Source organism: Mya arenaria, chromosome 14 (genome assembly GCF_026914265.1).
Source record: "Mya arenaria isolate MELC-2E11 chromosome 14, ASM2691426v1".
NCBI lineage: Eukaryota > Metazoa > Mollusca > Bivalvia > Myida > Myidae > Mya > Mya arenaria.
In genome coordinates this window covers 62,983,132-63,001,462 of record NC_069135.1, presented here as the reverse complement: position 1 = coordinate 63,001,462, position 18,331 = coordinate 62,983,132, and the positions used below count along the sequence as shown (strand labels likewise).

General features: G+C 39.5%; 1 protein-coding gene across 3 annotated transcripts; it reads left to right on the top strand.

The window, feature by feature from the left end:
- Positions 1-1,624: 1,624 nt before the first annotated feature.
- LOC128217807 (uncharacterized) lies at positions 1,625-17,527 on the top strand. 3 transcript variants are annotated; one of them, XM_052925203.1, is made up of 5 exons: positions 1,625-1,778; positions 11,635-11,724; positions 12,806-13,809; positions 14,048-14,164; positions 16,196-17,527. In XM_052925203.1, exons 3-5 carry the CDS (start codon positions 12,810-12,812, stop codon positions 17,053-17,055), a joined length of 1,977 nt encoding a protein of 658 aa, XP_052781163.1. In that variant the 5' UTR covers positions 1,625-1,778; positions 11,635-11,724; positions 12,806-12,809; the 3' UTR covers positions 17,056-17,527. The 3 variants fall into 3 exon arrangements, with proteins under 3 accessions (XP_052781163.1, XP_052781164.1, XP_052781162.1); XM_052925204.1 differs by having other exon boundaries at positions 12,798-13,809; positions 14,048-14,149; XM_052925202.1 differs by having other exon boundaries at positions 12,798-13,809.
- Positions 17,528-18,331: the final 804 nt, after the last annotated feature.

Sequence of the window (18,331 nt, the reverse complement as noted above, 5' to 3'; positions counted from 1 at the left end):
TGTTAACAAAGAGCTTTTCTTTGAGCTCGTGGTGACGTTTTATCATGTTACAAGCGTTTAGCTTACATTTCATACAAATTATGTTGTTCGATGTATGACCCTTTAAAAACATAAATGAGTCAATTATAAAGTGTTAATTTTTATTGAATATTTTTCTTATATACATTTGTTCAAATCACGAATATCAAAATTATATTTTTATAACTCACAGCTGTGATACTGTTAAATGTAAAGAACTGGCCCCAATTACTCGAAAAATCTTTAGCCTGATCAGCCTTAGTATCTTATTTCATTTAACCAAATAATTTATCATAAACTTAAATTAAACAAAATAAATATAAGAAATATTGTGATCGGCTTAAAGATAATGAGGATATAATTCGATTTTACAAAACATAGTGTGCTATTCAAATTAATTCCTGTTAAAAGGGACTATAAGATTGTTCGAGAAACTGGGTGGGCCCTGCATATCTGTTTCATAGAATAAAAATACAAGACATCAAATATGACCATGCGAAACAGATTCAATGTTTAGTATTCCATTTTTAAAATCAAGTTGCAGGAACAAATCAACAAAGTGGCAAAAAAATCAGATCTCATATCTTAACAACAAATGACCCCGATAGCAGACTTCACTAAAAGTCATCATATACATTTGCAGGTTAATACAGTTAAACAAGTTAGCCCCTCCCAGTGTAAAATATATGTTTTGACCTGATAGCAGATTTTACCAATGAAAGTCATCATACACATATGCAGGTTTATACATTAAAACAAGTAAATCTTCAAGCAGGCTTTCTAAAAACCGACAAATCGAATAATCATTACTTCAATCGGCAATAAATAGCGGACCATGATATACCGGGATTTATCATCTGATCTTATTGATGTTACCGGAGGTCTAGCTCGGGTTCGTATTATTGACGACGGGTTGCATGGACAAAGCGACTGCAATATATATGTATAATATATATTTGAATACGATGCGTTATCGTCAAGTGTCAAGCATAGAATGGCCAAATAATATAAAGAACAATGTTCTGTCGACGGCAAAATGCATAAATACAAATGACATTACGATTTTATACAAATGACAAAACAATGGGAGTTGTAAAATGATAACGATAAACATACCTGCAATATATATGTATAATATATATTTGAATACGATGCGTTATCGTCAAGTGTCAAGCATAGAATGGCGCAGATCCACCCTATTCACGCTTGACCAACTGTAGTATTAAGGTGATAAGGTATAGGGTATAATACTGTTAATAACAATGGTATTTGCATGCAGGTATTTAGTGACAAAGTAAGTACTATACTACCTTAAATGACACTACACTGTATTATCGTACCTTAACATCCAAGTGAACACAATGCTGTTTAAAACATTTTAACGTATTAAATATTGACTATGTATGAGGGAAATGATAACTCAAGAGACAATAAAATAGTTGTTTCTTTATTTCAACAAGTACAAATAAGGGTTACATGAATCTCAATACACTCAAATAAAACACCCTGTGACATTGATAACGCAGCCCGGTATCAACATAACTCGGGTACCGGATACCGGGTTTTAGCACCAACCATGATAACCTCCCTTATTAGTTATCAAGGAAGTAACAACTTTCGTTTTTGAAGACGCCAGAAATTCGTTGACTATCCAAACTGCAACTATTTAAATAATACAACCACGTGTGAAAGTAATGAGTTGTGTACTTAAGATATTCGAGTAACTATCGGAAAGGACTTTCTTTCAACAGTCACCAAAAGTAAGTTTTAAATATATATTTTTTTTGAGTCACGTACAATAATTGGCGTTCTGAAAGATTTTCTTTTTATTCCGACATGTTTATATTTCCATATTGCCACCAGTTTGCCGTAACAAAAAAGTTTACAAGGAATCCTGGCCTTTGTATGGACTAATAACTTAGAACAAATTAGAACGCGCGGCCCTGCTCCCTCGAAAACGAACACATTAAGTCGGTGGAATTACCGAAAATCCCGGAAATCCCGGAAAACCTGTATATTTTTTTTTAAGTTTATACAAGAGAGTATTCGATGTTGTTTGTACGCCAGAGTTTAATACTGCATTGTGTTTTCGTGGTTGTATGTCGTGGTTGTGGGTGGTTGGAGAGGGGTGGGGAAGTCGGAGGAGGTTGGGGGCTTAAACTCGGAAACCCCTTTTATTCTCATAAGTACATAAAATAGAGTATTCGAGGTGGTTTGTACGCCGGGGTTTAATAATGCATTGTGTTTTCGTGGGTTGTATGTCGTTGTTGTGGGTTGTTGGAGAGGGGTGGGGAAGTCAGAAGATGGAGGGGGGGGGCTATGAAGAAGTACTACTTTTAGTTAGATGCTTCATTTAAAAATGTAAAGGTATTGGAGGATGGGGCTCATACTTTACTCTGTGTGAGGTGAGAATACTTTGTGTAAGGGGAGGGGCGGGGATAGTTGTGGCTGGGGCTACTAATCTATACTATACTTTATATACGAGTTATGGGGATTGTTGTGGGGAAGACGCAGGGGAAGAAGGTGGTAGTTTAGAGGTTCAAAAGCATAGCAAATAATCTTCCATATCGTATACATTATTGCGCGAAGGTGTGGGTGAGGCTTGGGCTCGTTCTGTGGCTTTTGAGGGTATGTCATGTGTGAGGGTCAGTGTTTGGGCTACGGGGTGTGGGCTAGAAGGGTGGGTGACTAAAAAAAGGCTCAAATCGCTACAGCTGATTGTCCTGAAAACACTTTCATAATACTTTAAATAATATTTTCCCATAAATCTACATACAATACGTATTATTATATATAGTGACATTTTGTTAAATGTGACTGTTCGTCATTTTTTCACCTGCATACAAATTAAGGACATTGTATAACATCGTTTCTTACATCACACAGTCAGGTATTTACCTTCATCAATATATATCCACAGATAAATGACGACCAATTAAAGGGACATTTTTTTCAAACCGTAAGGGCGCATTGTTCCGCGGACAAATACATGAAATGACCATACATCAGCTTCCGCATAATACCAAAACACAACTTTATAACACAACTAATCCACTATACACAATAAAATAGTTCATTTATTTTGATCACGTTTTGCAACAATAATACAATTAGTGTTAAATGCTTTAGACAAACAATAAACACAATGTAATATACGTAACTGGCCAGTAAAATGATAAAAATGAAAAAAATACGATAACTCGCTGTATCATTTTAACCATTTAATATTATGATAGCCACAACTCTCCTCCTCCGGCTTTTGTAAACATCAGCTTTATCAACACCCCCACGAAGTATTGGGGAAAACAAACGTGTTTTACAGTAGTCAACTGTAGCATTTGATGCATTTTATAGCCTCTCCCCCTCAAGCTTTCTTTCCACTCACCACCCACCCAAACCCACGCACGACATACGCCCTCATATAGAATGAAACATGAGCCAGAGCGAATTCCCCCCGCCCATCACGCAATAATGGAACTGATTCCCGGTAATTATCTGTAGCTTTTGAATCCTTTGAATTGCTTCTTCTTTACAAACGTCTTGCCCATATCAACCCCGACTCCACGCATACAAAGTATATTATAGTAGCCCCAGCCACAACCATCCCTTCGCGCACTATATTTTAAACGATAGGCAAAGAAAAAATAGTTAGCATTATAAAACGTCTCGCCAAAATCCATCACCCCCGACATCCCCGCTCCTTCCGAGACCCCCCCCCCCTCCACACACACGCACACGCACACGCACACACACACACACACACACACAGAGCATTCTCACCTCACAAAGGGTATAATATGAGCCCTAGTCTACAACACATCTGCACTTTGAAATGAAGTATCTGAAACATGTATTTGAGATTTCTTCATAGAACCCCCTTCCCTCCGACTTCCCTCTCCAACCACCTACAACAACGACCTACAACCAAAGAAAACTCAGTGCAGAATTAAACACGTTAAGCGTTCGTAAATTAAAGAGGTGTCCGGGTTTTAGCCACCTCCCTCCTCCGACTTCCCCAACCCTCTCCAACCATCCACGACCACGACATACAACCCACTAAAACACAATGCAATATTTAATCCCGGCGTACAAACCACTATTGTAATATAATTATAAAAATTTACAGGGATGTCGGACTAGAAATCATGTGATAAACACACATTTCTTTTTTGGCTTAAGTCACGTGGTTTAGGTGACATGTAAACTCGAATAAAAATAGCTCATTCAGTTAATGTTTCTTGTTATCATATACCCGGCTTTAAATAAAAAATAGTGTATCATGTTACTTGTATCTTGTTAAATAATAATTCATATTAAAGATATCGGAAAAATGTGTCACCAATCGTCATGTCACATGTTCCACCGCAGTGTGATAAATAAACAAATATACCAGCATTAAAATCATATAGGAGGTGCAGTTTCACTCATATCCATTTAAGTACACGCATATATTTAATGATATTAAGACCGGTCAAAGAGAGTGTACTAGTGGTATAGGTATCGACCTTTCATCCAAGATGTTGTGGGTTCAAGCCCCACCGGGGAAATAATCTCATGTTCTATCGATATGGAAACACGGGCGTACTGAACGGACTCGCGAGTGATTTATATCGACTGTTTACTTTAATTGAATATATTTACGCAAGCGTTCAAAATAATAAACAATGGTCTATGATTGTTGTCTAATGTGCTCATCCAGTCGAAATGCACCCCACTATATATTTGATGTAAATTCGCCATCTTGATTGAGGTTGTAACATGAAGGACTTTTTGAAGCCGCTCGGGCGAAACATAATTGATCCGGCGGTGTCTAATGTGCTCATCCAGTCGCTATACACTCGGTGACCCCACTTTATATTTAGTTTAAGTCCGCCATCTTGAATGAGGTAGTAAAATTAGGCATTTTTTGAAGGCGCTCGGGTGTAACATTATTAATCCGGCAGATCCAACCGGTTAGCAGACGACAAGTTCTGAATTTTCATATAGTCCCTTATTATAGCGGGATAAAGTTAAAGTTCGCTGTAATATTAAGCAGTTATTTTATTAGTTTTTATTAGCACACGATTTATAAGGTGCGACCATCTTAGTGAGTTAGACTGTAGCAGACGATTTTTTTCCGATAGTCCGCCATTATAGTGCACCAGTCTATTGTAACAACCCCCCCCCCCCAGGTCCGGGGGTATACCGGGAATAGCCGGGGAAATGGGCCGTGTTTTTACCAGATTGCCCCGCAGTGCCGGGTGAATGCGGTGATTTTGTCTTCACGCCAAATATAGCGGGAAATTGGCCTTATCTAGGGTCCCTTGGGTGCGGGGGCATTTGGCGGGGGTTTTACCAGCAGTTCGTTCCCGCAGGGCGGAGATTTTGACCGGGCTTGGCTGGACCGAAAGTCAAATCCCCGCTATTCCCCAAACCACAGACAACGCGAAAACTTTTTCTTCGTCACAGGACACGACAGGTAAACACTGAAAGTTTACTTGTCGCACCAAATTTTTACCTGTCGCAATGTTACAAACAGTATTCAGTTACATCAGCCTAAACCTTGATTTAAGCCTCTTTTTTAAATAAGTTTTGTAATTCCCCATTATAACAGGTTTAGATCTTTTTGGTTAGATTTGTCCTTCAGTACTATAATAAATTACAAAAAAAGCCAAACATCATGTAAAAAAATCAATATTCGGATCTTATTAATGTCATAATTTTTTTTTCCCTTGCCTCCCAAAAAGAACTCATATCTGGTTCGTCTGCCCATGGAACAGCTAGATCTTACTCTTTTAATTCATCTTTAAATTAAAGATACAGTACGGTTATAAAATGTAACGAATTGTACTACAAGTCAAACTCAGGCACAACATTTATGCAAAAACGAAAGTAGAGTTCTTGTTATTGGCAATGTTAAACAGAGCGGAAAGAAAGTCAGCTCGGTATATTAATCATCATATTTAAATCAACACGATTGCCAGGAACCACTTCGCCGAAAATAAATACATACGGAATTTTGTAATTTCCGAACATTTCCGTAAAATAAAAGTATTAAGAGTACGAGCTGAAATCGGAACCTTACGCGTTTTATCGGCTTTTACGGAAACATGTCGAAACGGGGTTAACAAATACTTATACACGGATTAACACGCTGAATAATCATGATATAATAGTTTAAAATACTCTGAACATTTATTTAGAAACTGAAAGTAAATTTTCCGAAAATTAAACGGTGCTGACATTAGTTTTTCACCGGACATTGTGACCGACCAAAACAAAAGTTTCGTCGGTCAAAATGGAAATATACCGGACATGTCTGAATGTCCGACGGACATTCGCATTGTCTGGGACCTGGGGCGGGAGGGGGGCGTGGTTACCATTGACTGGTGCATAGAGGGAGAGCAGTTGCTGTAAAATTAGCAGACGGCCCTTTTTAAACAATCGATTTTAAGTTTTAAATGTTGTAACTCGAATAGCAGTTAATCTGCTTATTAAAGTCAAAAACCTCAATAATTAGCGTTTTCTTTTGAGTATTTCACCACTTAAACCAATGTAACTTAACACTTGACGCGGTCAGATGAGGTAGACACTCTACGGTCTGTCACACAGAAATGTAAAAACTCTTGTAAAATATGTTCGGACTTGAACGAGTTTATCTGTTTAGACGATGTTTTAGCTCAATTTCGGCTTATATATGAACAATTAATTCCATCATATAGCATATCCTAAATGCCACACATCGATAACTGGATTATCTATATTGTTAGATTCTACAAGTATAGCTTTTGTTTATAAGCCTCTATCTTAAATCATGATACACCTGGATTAAACCGGCTGTGACGAGACATATTGCATTTTATAAATCTACCTCACGATATAAACAGACGCTACAACGTTTTTAAAGTCTTTTTTAAACCAGATTTTAATAATGTATGAATAAGAAATAAGCAGTTTATAAATATTTAAATATGAAAGAACATGTTTTATAGGTTTAACTATGTTGAAATTAATAGACAGGTATAACCCATATTTCTAAACTATTTTACATATTTAACAGTGTATCGGTTACGGTTCAGAGCGTTCATCCTTTATCAACTGAAAAACCTCGCTCTACATATATACTAGCTGTGTCTGTGATATAAAGTTTCTTTCACTGGCTTACCATGCCAGAGATCATTGGTTCGATCATGGGAACGGGTGGGGGGGGGGGGGGGTAAAAGAACTAAACGTTAAAAAATGTGTTCTTTCCTAAATGTTAAAAAAAATACGATTATCTTATCAAACATGTACGCAGAATCAATGGAGCGTATCCTCCTCCTCCTCTCCCTTCTCCTCATTGAGCACAGGGAGCGCTTCCTCATCCTCCTCCTCCTCATGGAGCGCCGAGAGCGCCGCAGAGAGCGATCCCGGTCCTCCTTGAGGAGAAGTAAGAGGAGGAGGACACGCGTACGAGTACACGCAATCCCTGTCCCCGAACACACGGACGCGTACACCAACTCCCTCTCCCGAACACGCGTACGCGCAAAAACTCTACCTCTACCCAACACGCGTACGTGCACACGTACTCCCTATCCGCCAAATGCATACGCCTACACGCACTCAATCTCCCCGAACACACGTAAGCGCACACACACTCCCTCTACCCCGAACACGCGTACGCGAACACACACTCCCTTTACCCCAAACACGCGTACACGCGCACGCTCTCCCTCTCCATCACACAAACGTACGCGTACACGGACGCACACACTATCTTCCCCGAACACGTGTACGCGCACACACACTCCCTCTACCCCTAACACGCATACGCGTACACACACTCCCTTTACCCCGAACACGAATACGCGAACACACACACCATCCTCTCCACACACGTAAGCGCACACGGACTCCCTCTACCCCAACACGCGTACGCGCACATGCACTACTCCATCTCCACACACAAACGTAAGCACACACGTACGCAAACTCCCTCCCCACACACACATACGTGCAAACGCATTTCCTCTCCTCCAACACACGTTCGCGCGTACGCATTCCCTTCACACACACACACACACACACACACACACACACGCACACACGCACACACACGCGCGCACACAAACACACACACACGTACACACATACGCACTCATTTTTCCAACACACACACGTTCGCGCATACAAACTCCCTCTTTGCACACTTGTACGTGCACACGCACTCCTCCTCCCCGCACAAGCAATTCCTGTCCCCCCACCCACGTACGCGCACCGCTTTCCCTGCCCCCCCACATACGTACTCCACCCGCTATCACTGTCCCCTCACACACGTACGCGCACCCGCACTCCGTCTCCATAAACACATATAGGGGCACACGCACTCCATCTCCCCATTACGCATATGCACACATGCTAACTCTATTCTCCCACGCACGTACGCGCCCCCGCTCTCCATCTCCATACACACATGTATGCTCACAGTTAAGCCAATGGTCTAGTCAGATCAAAATTAAAATACTCCTGTACGCTTGCTTTTACGAATACGTGCGTATCGAAACCTTTAAAGATGCACCCTTACTCCGAAATTGGATTTACCACAATTAATAATATTTTTTAATATCCCTTTAAGGATAAATAAATGTCGAAAACAATGGTTTTTATGAAGGATACCGAGTTTAATTTGAAAGAAATGTGCATAAAACACGGTAATTTTACCTTAGGAAACTATAGTAGATCACAGTTAATATTTGAGCATTCACCAATCATTTAATATTTTTGCGCTTTATACTATTAAATACAATGTTACAACCTTGTTTTCGGTAATTAATAGTTTCCATAAATGTGTATCTATTGATTTTGATAATAAGATTGTCACTTTGAAATAATTATGTTATTTCTTGCAGGCTTATTTAATTGGCCATTTTTTAAAATGTAGGTTATAATCTAAAGTTAAATTTTGGGCTGCATTTTTTAGTTCTTTGGTCTAGGACGTACATTTAAATACACTTCTTTTACTCATTACGGTAAGGCTGTGTTCAGATAAAGGCTGGGCAATATTATAAAGACCATACAAAAAGTGACCTTGCCAGCAACAGTTATATGTGTGTCAACCTTTATTCGGCCCGGATGTGCAGAAATCAGATTTGTTGTATTTGCTTGTTTGTTTTACATTTTACGTTACTGTGTTTGCCAAAAGGGGGGGGGGGATAGATCATAACAATGGTCAGGTCGAAGAAACCTCAGTCATCTAATAAAAGTGTGAAACTGCCACTGGTGTGTGTGACCTCGGCCATCGCTTGAAGGTATGTATGTATATGCAACGAGGGAAATTGCGAAAATGCGACCAGGCTGTATGACTTCGGCATCGGGTGAAAGTGAATAAATACCACCTCTATGTATAACCTCGGCCATCGCGTGAAAGTGCGAAACTGCTACATGTGAGTATGACCTCAAACATCTGGTGAAAGTGCGAAACTGCCACTTGTGTGTATGGCCTCGAACATCTGATGGAAGTGCGAAACTACCACCTGTGTATATGGACTCGACCTTCTGATGAAAGTAAGAAACAGCCACTTGTGCGTATGTCCTCGGCTATCTGATAAAAATACGAAACTGCCACCTGTGTTAATGTCCTCGGCCATCTGATGAAAGTGCGAAACTGCCACTTGTGTTAGTCATCGGCTATCTAATGAAAGTGCGAAACTGCCACCTGTGTGTGGACCTCGGCTGTCTGATAAAAGTGCGAAACTGCCACCTGTGTGTGGACCTCGGCTGTCTGATTAAAGTGCGAAACTGCTACCTGTGTGTATGACCTCGGCTATCTGATGAAAGTGCGAAACTGCCACCTGTGTGTATTACCTCGACCATCTGATGAAAGTGCGAAACTGCTACTTGTGTGTACGAGCTCAGCCATCTAAGGAAGGTGCGAAACTGCCACTTATGTGTATGACCTCGAACATCTGATGAAAGTGCGCAACTGATACATGTGTGTTTGTCCTTGGCTATCTGATAAAAGTGCGAAACTAAAACCTGTGTGTATGATCTCGGCTATCTGATGTATGTTCGAAACTGTCACTTGTGTGTATCACCTCGGCCATCTGATGAAAGTGCGAAACTTCCACTTGTGTGGATGTCCTCGGCTATGTGATGAAAGTGCGAAACCGTCTGTTGTGTGTATCATCTCGGATATGTGATGAAAGTGCGAAACTGTCACCTGTGTGTGTCACCTTGGCCATTTAATAAAAGCGCGAAACTTTCATATGTGTGTATTTACTTGGCCATCTGATGAAAGTACGAAACTGCCATCTGTGTAAATGTCCTCGGCTATCTGATGAAAGTGCGAAACTACCACCTGTGTGTATATCCTCGGCTATCAGAAAAAACTGCGAAACTGGCACCTGTGTGTATCAAAACGGCTATCTGATGAAAGTGCGAAAATGCCACCTGTGTGTATCACCTCGACCATCTGATGAAATTGTGAAACTGCCACTTGTGTGTATTCCCTCGGCTATCTGATGAAGTGCGAAACTGGCACCTGCGTGTATGTCCACGGCTATCTAATAAAAAAAGAGCTAAACTACCACTTGTGTGTGTCCTCGCCTATACGATGAAAGTGCGAAACTACCACTTGTGTGTATGTCCTCGCCTATGCGATGTAAATGAGAAACTGCCACTTGTGTGTATGTCCTTGCCTTTGCGATGTAAGTGACAAACTGCCACTTGTGTATATGTCCTCGGCTCTCTGATGAAAGTGCTAAACTGCCACCTGTGTGTAGGTCCTCGGCTATCTGATCAAAGTGCGAAATTGCCACCTGTGTGTATGTCCTCGGCTATCTGACGAAAGTGTGAAACTGTCACTTGTGTGCATGTCCTTGGCTATCTGATGATTGTGCGAAACTGCCACTTGTATGTATAACCTCGACTCTTTGATGAAAGTGCGAAACTGCCACCAGTGTGTTAGTCCGCGGCTATCTGATGAAAGTGCGAAACTGCCACCTGTGTGTATGACCTCGGCTATCTGATGAAAGTGCGAAACTGCCACCTGTGTGTATGACCTCGGCTATCTGATGAAAGTGCGAAACTGCCACCTGTGTGTATGACCGCGGCTATCTGATGAAAGTGCGAAACTGCCACTTGTGTGTATGACCTCGGCTATCTGATAAAAGTGCGAAATTGTCATTTGTGTGTAACACATCGGTCATCGTATGAAAGTGCTAAACTGCGACCTGGGTGTATGTCATCTGCTGTCGGGTAAATGTGACCTCGGCTTTAAATGTCTTATGAAAGTGCGAAACTGCCACCCGTTTGTATGACTTATGGCATCTGGAAAAAGTGCGAAACTACCAGGTCTGTGGATGACTCCGGCCATGTATTTCAAGTGCGGATCTGCCACATATTTTGCATCAACTCGGCTATCGGGTGATATTTGTAAACTGTGTTCTATGTGAATGACATAGGTCATTGCGTGACAATAAGAAACTGACATATGTGTATATTACCTCGGTGACAAACTATTTTGTAAAGCAAAAGAACAACATAACTTATCTTTAACGATTAGTTCCCCTTTAACACAATCAGGAAATTATTAACAGGAAGTTGTTAGTTTCGGTTTCAAAAGGCTGCTCTATTTATGGCCTGTGTTCTGTTTTTCAGATACAATTGATTTCGCAGCCTGTCCACACCGAACAAAGTCTGTCGAAAAACGGGAATTGGACAAACAGTCAACAGATTTCTCCATATTAGGTAAGTAGGTATATATTTTACAGTTTGTTCAGCTACTTAATTTAACTCAATCGTATTTATCAGAATTATACAAAACGGTGACTGGATTTCCCTGTTAAATTCACCTTCAAGTTTATTTCTAAAACCTTGTTTAACAAAAGACATACAGATACTTTGTAATAAAGTGAATGACGAGAACTATATATAGCCTACCGTATCGTACGACCACCCATCAGTCCAACCAATATTTGTATATTTTTGCAAAAGGACATTTGACCTCGACCTTTGACCTACCAAACTTAAATCAATACAGATCGACCATGCAGCTATGAAACCGTAAACGTATGAACAATATTAGCGATATATTAGACCTTTTTGGGAAATTGTGGCCACGTAGCTATAAACTAAAAATCTCTTTAAAGGCTTAAACTGTTTTATTGGTACACAACTCTGAGTCTTTTTTTGGTAAGTCAAATAAGTTGAACATAATTAAGCATAACAATTGAAAATTGTTTTATATTAGAGAGAGAGAGAGAGAGAGAGAGAGAGAGAGAGAGGGAGAGAAAGGGTGAGAGAGAGGGGGTTTGGAGGGAGAGAGAATGGGGAGAGGGGCACAGAGAGATAAATAGAGACAGAGAAGAAATAGGGGATGAGGGACAGAGAGGGGATGGGGATAGGGACACAGATAGAAATAGTGAGAGAGAGAAGGGGAGAAGGGTGGTGGTGGTGAGGTTGCGGTACAGAGAGGTTTTGAGAGAGGTGGATAGGAGAGGGAAAGAGAGAGAGAGAAAGGGAGAGAGAGGGGGAATAGGGAGAGGGACACAGAGAGATACATAGAAAGAGAGAGACGGGATAAAGAGGGGGGGGGCGTTTCAGAGAGAGAAACACAGATGGAGAGAGAGATAGGATGAAAAGGGATTGGGAGCGAGACAGAAACAGATGAGAGAGAAAGGGGGGGGGGGGAGAAGAGAGAAAGAGAGAGGAAGAGAGCGAGGGAGAGGGAGAAAGAAATAAAGAGATAAGTGAAAGTTATGGAATCAATTTCTTTTCCGTATTGATAAACGTCATGGTTCTTATATTTATAAACATTTAAGGCACTCAGAAAAATGGATGCAGTTCCCGGACGAAAGGCACAAATGGCATCTGGATCGGCTCCTGACCTCACCTACTGCCAGCCATGCGCGGAGGACGGCAAGAAAATCCTCCCCGAGGCCTTTTGTCCCGTCTGTAAGGAGTTCCTGTGTTCTAACTGTGCCCGAGTACACCGAAACCAGAAAATAACCAAAAGCCATGCCCTCCAGGACAAGGACAGTATGCCTTCCTCATTCCATGAAGAAAGTGAAGATGAAAAGTTTACAGAAACATGTCAGATTCATGCTAAAGAGTTTATTAAATATTACTGTTCGCGTCATGATGCACTTTTGTGTGGAGACTGTTTAGTTGAGAATGAAGAACATCGCTCTTGTAAAGTAGAGAAAATCATACAAGTGGCAAAACAATACAAGCAGTGTGCAGAGTACAACAACCTTAAAACAGGACTTGTCCAGTTGGACAGCGACATCGACAAACTTTCACACGACATACAGGAGATCATGAAATCAGTTGACGAAGAACGCCTAACCAATATCAATGAGCTTCGCAAATTCAGGACTGAAATTAACCAGTTCCTGGATAAGAGGGAGCACGAACTCTTGGCAGAAATTGATCAGAAGAAACGAACATCAAAGACACTGCTAGATGAACTGAAATCAAAATGTACAAACGTGAAATCATCCATTGAAAAAATAAATTCAGAGCTACAAGCACAGGATGACAACAGCAATCAGCTGTTAATAGTAGGAAAGCGAGCTATAAAAGAACTGGGGGGTCTCCGCGCAGCCCTTGAAGAGGTGAGCAGGAGGAGTGAAGTTCCCCGATACAAGTTTCACATGGACCCCGCAACTGAGCAGTTAATAGCTTCTGAAAAAGCAATAGGACGGTTGAAAGAGGTCGAATCAAGCTCGGCGTTAGGGCAGCAACAACGACAACAGCAAACGAAGCAAGAACAACGGCAACAGGAGACGACGCAACAACACCAAAAACAGATGAAAGCTGTATCCCAAAAAGGTTTGCGTACAACCACTGACTAATTTGACATTTCCTAAGTAATGCAGTTGATGAATCTGATTTCAAAAGCCTGTGCTTTACAATAACAGAATGAAGTACTTCGACAAATAATATTTTTCAAATAAATTTGAGATCCAAATAATTTAACTTAAAGCATCTATTTTGAATAATATATACAATATGGTTTAGGTAAAAGGATACGGTGTATATTGTTAATCTATACCAATCATAATTCCAGGCGAATCAACTTCGGCTGTAGGGCAGCAAGAACGACAGCAACAGAAGGAGCAGCAACCACGGCAACACGAGACGATACAGCAACAACAGAAACACATTCCAGGTGTATCACCAAAAGGTTTATGTACAACCACAGATAAATTTAACATTGCCCTCTGTAGTACAGTCTGGTTTCAAAAGCCTTATGACGTCACGCAAGCTAACCAGACACGTTGACGCTGCGTTAAAAGCTGTGTTGTATTAAAGGTACTAAACGAAAGCAAAATAATTAAGTACCACGACAAATAATATTGCGCAAATAAAATTACGATCCAAATAAACGCATATATTTAAGAATGCTATACACCATATTATTTGGGTATTACAATACGGTATTTATACGTATTCCACTTCTGTCAGTGAAACATGGCTGTATTCTACTCTGCTGACGTCACATCACAAAAAAATGCATTCGGAACTTCTCCGCCATTTCATCGAAAATAACCTCGGATGTATATGGACTGTTCACATACTCAGAGATTGGAATGTTCGCTGCAAGTAGATCGCGTAGTAATTTAATTTAGCAGTTAATGACTTAAGACTCATGGGAATCTTTACTATGTTTGAAATAATACACTTCACTGACAATCAATTTAAACTTAGATCAATAAATAAAACTCTAAAACACTAAATTTAATTGATGATTTAATTCAAAAATTTACAAACTACTTCTACTGATGTACAAGCATACATTTGAGGTTGTTTTCGATAAAAATGGCCGTGGAGCTCCGAATGACAAAATATGACAATTTTGAAATGACGTCATTTAACAAAAATTTGCGTAATTAAAATTGCATTTATTATGAAAACATGTGTCTTTTAAGACATTTAGCCTGTAATATATTTAATAAAAGGCTAACTAATATTGCGTTTTGATCCGGAATATCGTATTTAGTGTGTGTATGATTGATCGTGTATAGTGTGCGTGGTCAATTACGTCATATATGCTACGTCGGAAGGCAACATTTGGCTTAATATAAATACTTAAATCAAAGATAACTCTTCTTTTACTACACCATTTTAAATAAAACAAAGGAAGTCTATGCCGCTTTAAGAGCACCGCCTTCGTTTTATTAACGAAGTTTGATAGGGTGATTAGTTTTATTCAGTTTCGACAAACCTAATTCCAAAATAATGTTTTGATAGCGCTCCGTCAGACGGCCGTATTGTGAAAAGGTGTTTTCGAAGTGTTTTAAGAAACTCAACTCTCAAACTCTGGTAAAAGACCGAAGGCGGGCCTACGTTAGCCGCGTAGACTGCGCTATGGTTCATTTAAAACGGTGAAGAAATAGTGAAGATATCTTTGTTTAAAGTCTTTATTCGAAGCAAATTATTGCCTTCCGACGTAACATTTATGACGCAATTTATGACGTGGTATGCACACACTGGTATTCGACTCTCCTGGATTCTTGTAGATATAGATTTCAATTGCCTTTAAAGCTGCACTCTCACAGATTGAACGTTTTGACAACTTTTTTTTTAATTTTTGTCTTGAAACGAGCCATTTTTTGCGGAAATTCATGGAAAGCAGTTATATAAGACTGCTGACCAAAGATTTGATCACAGATTTTGATATCTTAGTTCAAAAAAATATGTTTTATGCATTTTTCTTAAACCGTTAGTAACGGTTTAAGCCATAAAACATTAATTTTCTAACGAAAATATGAAAATCTGCGATCTGATCTTTTGTCAGCAATCTTTTACCATTGATTTGCAGTTATTTTCGCAAGAATTTGCTCTTTCCAAGACAAAAAAAAATAAAGTTGTAAAAACGGTATATCTGTGAGAGTGCTGCTTTAAAATGTTATCGATCATTTTTAAAAAAATATATATTAATGGTACTCTTATATATGTTATGTCTTTGGCTGACCAGTGTACTTTAAGATCCTTTTGAGTACAATGTATTGAATGATAACTCGTCTAATATACAAACATGAATATCGCATATTTTTATATTTTATATAAAAAAAATAGGGAACTCAATACTAAACATCATTTTGTATATCGTTGCGGTAAAATATATGGACTATCGACAATAGGATTAATTTTATAAAAAGATCAATTACGATTACTTAGTTGATTTAATTATTTTTATTATTACTTTTTTCAGCCCACTTCAAAGACAGTGCAGACCTTAGCCGGGCAAAGTTCATCAGTCAGCCTGACATTTCAGTGAAGACATCAGGTGATACCCTTGACTGCTGGCTGACCAGTGTGACCCTCCTGCCAGGGGACAGGCTCCTACTGGCTGACCTCAACAATAACTTATTGAAAGTAGTGGACACCGAGAGTAACAAGCTGGTGTCTCAGGTGAAACTGCCGGGTCAGCCTTGGGACCTGTGTCTCCTGCCCGGGGACAGGGCAGCCGTCACTCTGCCTTGGAAGAAGAAGATACAGTTCGTATGTACTCAGGGAAATGTCACGCTACAAGATATTGTTGAAGTAGATGGATATTGTCATGGAATAGATTTCTGTGATGACAACATGATAGTCTCCTTCACCTACCCAGGTTTTGTTGTGTTGATGGACATGAAGGGAAAGGTGAAGAAGAGTGTGGACAATGACAGCAGTGGAAAACCTTTGTTTAAGTACCCCTGCTATCTGACAGTGACCAGTGAGAGCCAGACTCCTCCGGTCATATATGTCTCAGACTGGTTCACCCACACCATAACCAAGCTGAGCATATCACTCGAGGTGCTCCAGTCCTACCATGACCCGATACTGGAATCACCACGTGGTCTAACAGCCGTGGGGGACAACCAGCTGGTCGTGTGTGGGGAGGACAGTGACAACATCCTGTTACTGGACACGCTCACCGGCAAGATAACCCAACTACTGGGGAAGGAAGAGGGGATAGAGAAGCCATGCAGTGTGGCTTACTGTCCACTGAAGAAGATGTTGTTTGTCACCTGCTATCCCTATGACAGACCTGATTCGGATAATTTCGTAAAAGTATTCAACTTAGTATAGTTCAAGTCTGTCAATTAATATGAGTGAAATCTGTATCAGGTGTGAAGTAATTGTTATGTTTTAAGAATAATTCTAATGTAAAGAATGATACTGATAATACGCTTATACAATGTTAATTTCACATATCGCGCGATTCAATTACTGTGAGAGTATTTGACGGAAAATTGACTTTAAATTTATGTTGAACGGTTTTCATAAGTGACAAGTCGTGTAGTAATTTGTTAGTAGATATGAATATACGAGTATGAGAATGTGTATTATAAGTTGAAATGTTACTAGCTGATTGTGTATGACCACATAAAAACGAAGTTTATGTCAAATGTGTGAATGTTAAGTCAAACATTGTTATTGTGTAATTGAATGATCAGGAATATAGAGTTATAGACACGGTGTTTCATCTTTTTATGCAGTTTGTATTTAGTAAATTTGATGTTTATAATGTGTTTATATTGAAATTAAACATACATGTACGTATCTTTATACATATATATTGAATGAATAATTCTATAGACATTGACCTTAGTGAGATTGTTTCCAAAAAGATGGATTGAATTGTTTGAACAGACATTGACCATAATTAAAATAGTTTCCTCCTATATTAGTTGAATAATTAAACAGACATTGACCAATATGCAACTTGTTTCCTCCTATATATTTCGAATAAATTGTACAAACATTGGTGTACTAGATGTAAATAATATCATAAAAGGTGTTTAAGGGACTCGCTCATGTTTTAGGACCAAAACATATTTCCCAAGTAATGCATATGAACTGACTTATTGTATTATTAATTTACTTTATGTTACCTAAATTGCAGCAAAAAAAAAAACAATTAAAGTACAGTCGAATCCCGTTGGCTCGAACTCGCTTGGCTCGAACTCCCTGTTGGCTTGAAATGATGTAAAGGACCGATTTCATTATACTGAAGGAAAGCAATCTGGTCTAATTTGGCAGCATTATTAATGTGAAAACCTCCCGTGGCACTGCCCAAATAGTTTTAGAAAATCGGCAATTCCGCCACTCGAAAGCTTCGCGTGGCAATATCAATCAACCAATCTCGCAACAGCCTTTAGCTGATTGTAATGGGTGTTGAAATCGTGGAATTCAAAGACAATTTGTTAAGCTTATATCAACATTTGTTGAAGAGGTACAACTGTCATAGTTTTAACACTCTTAATGGTTTGACAAACTTTAATTCGTCTGAAAAAAACAACGAAAAAGTGCATTCTACAAACCTTTTAACAAGTCCTTTTAAATTCGAACTGTTGTTGTGTGT

Bases quoted from the DNA above. Each gene is read 5' to 3' on its own strand.
- LOC128217807 (XM_052925203.1), top strand. From the start codon at position 12,810: ATGGATGCAGTTCCCGGACGAAAGGCACAAATGGCATCTGGATCGGCT. The intron at 13,810-14,047 runs GTTTGCGTACAA...TCATAATTCCAG, and splicing joins GAAAGCTGTATCCCAAAAAG to GCGAATCAACTTCGGCTGTA. The intron at 14,165-16,195 runs GTTTATGTACAA...TACTTTTTTCAG, and splicing joins TCCAGGTGTATCACCAAAAG to CCCACTTCAAAGACAGTGCA.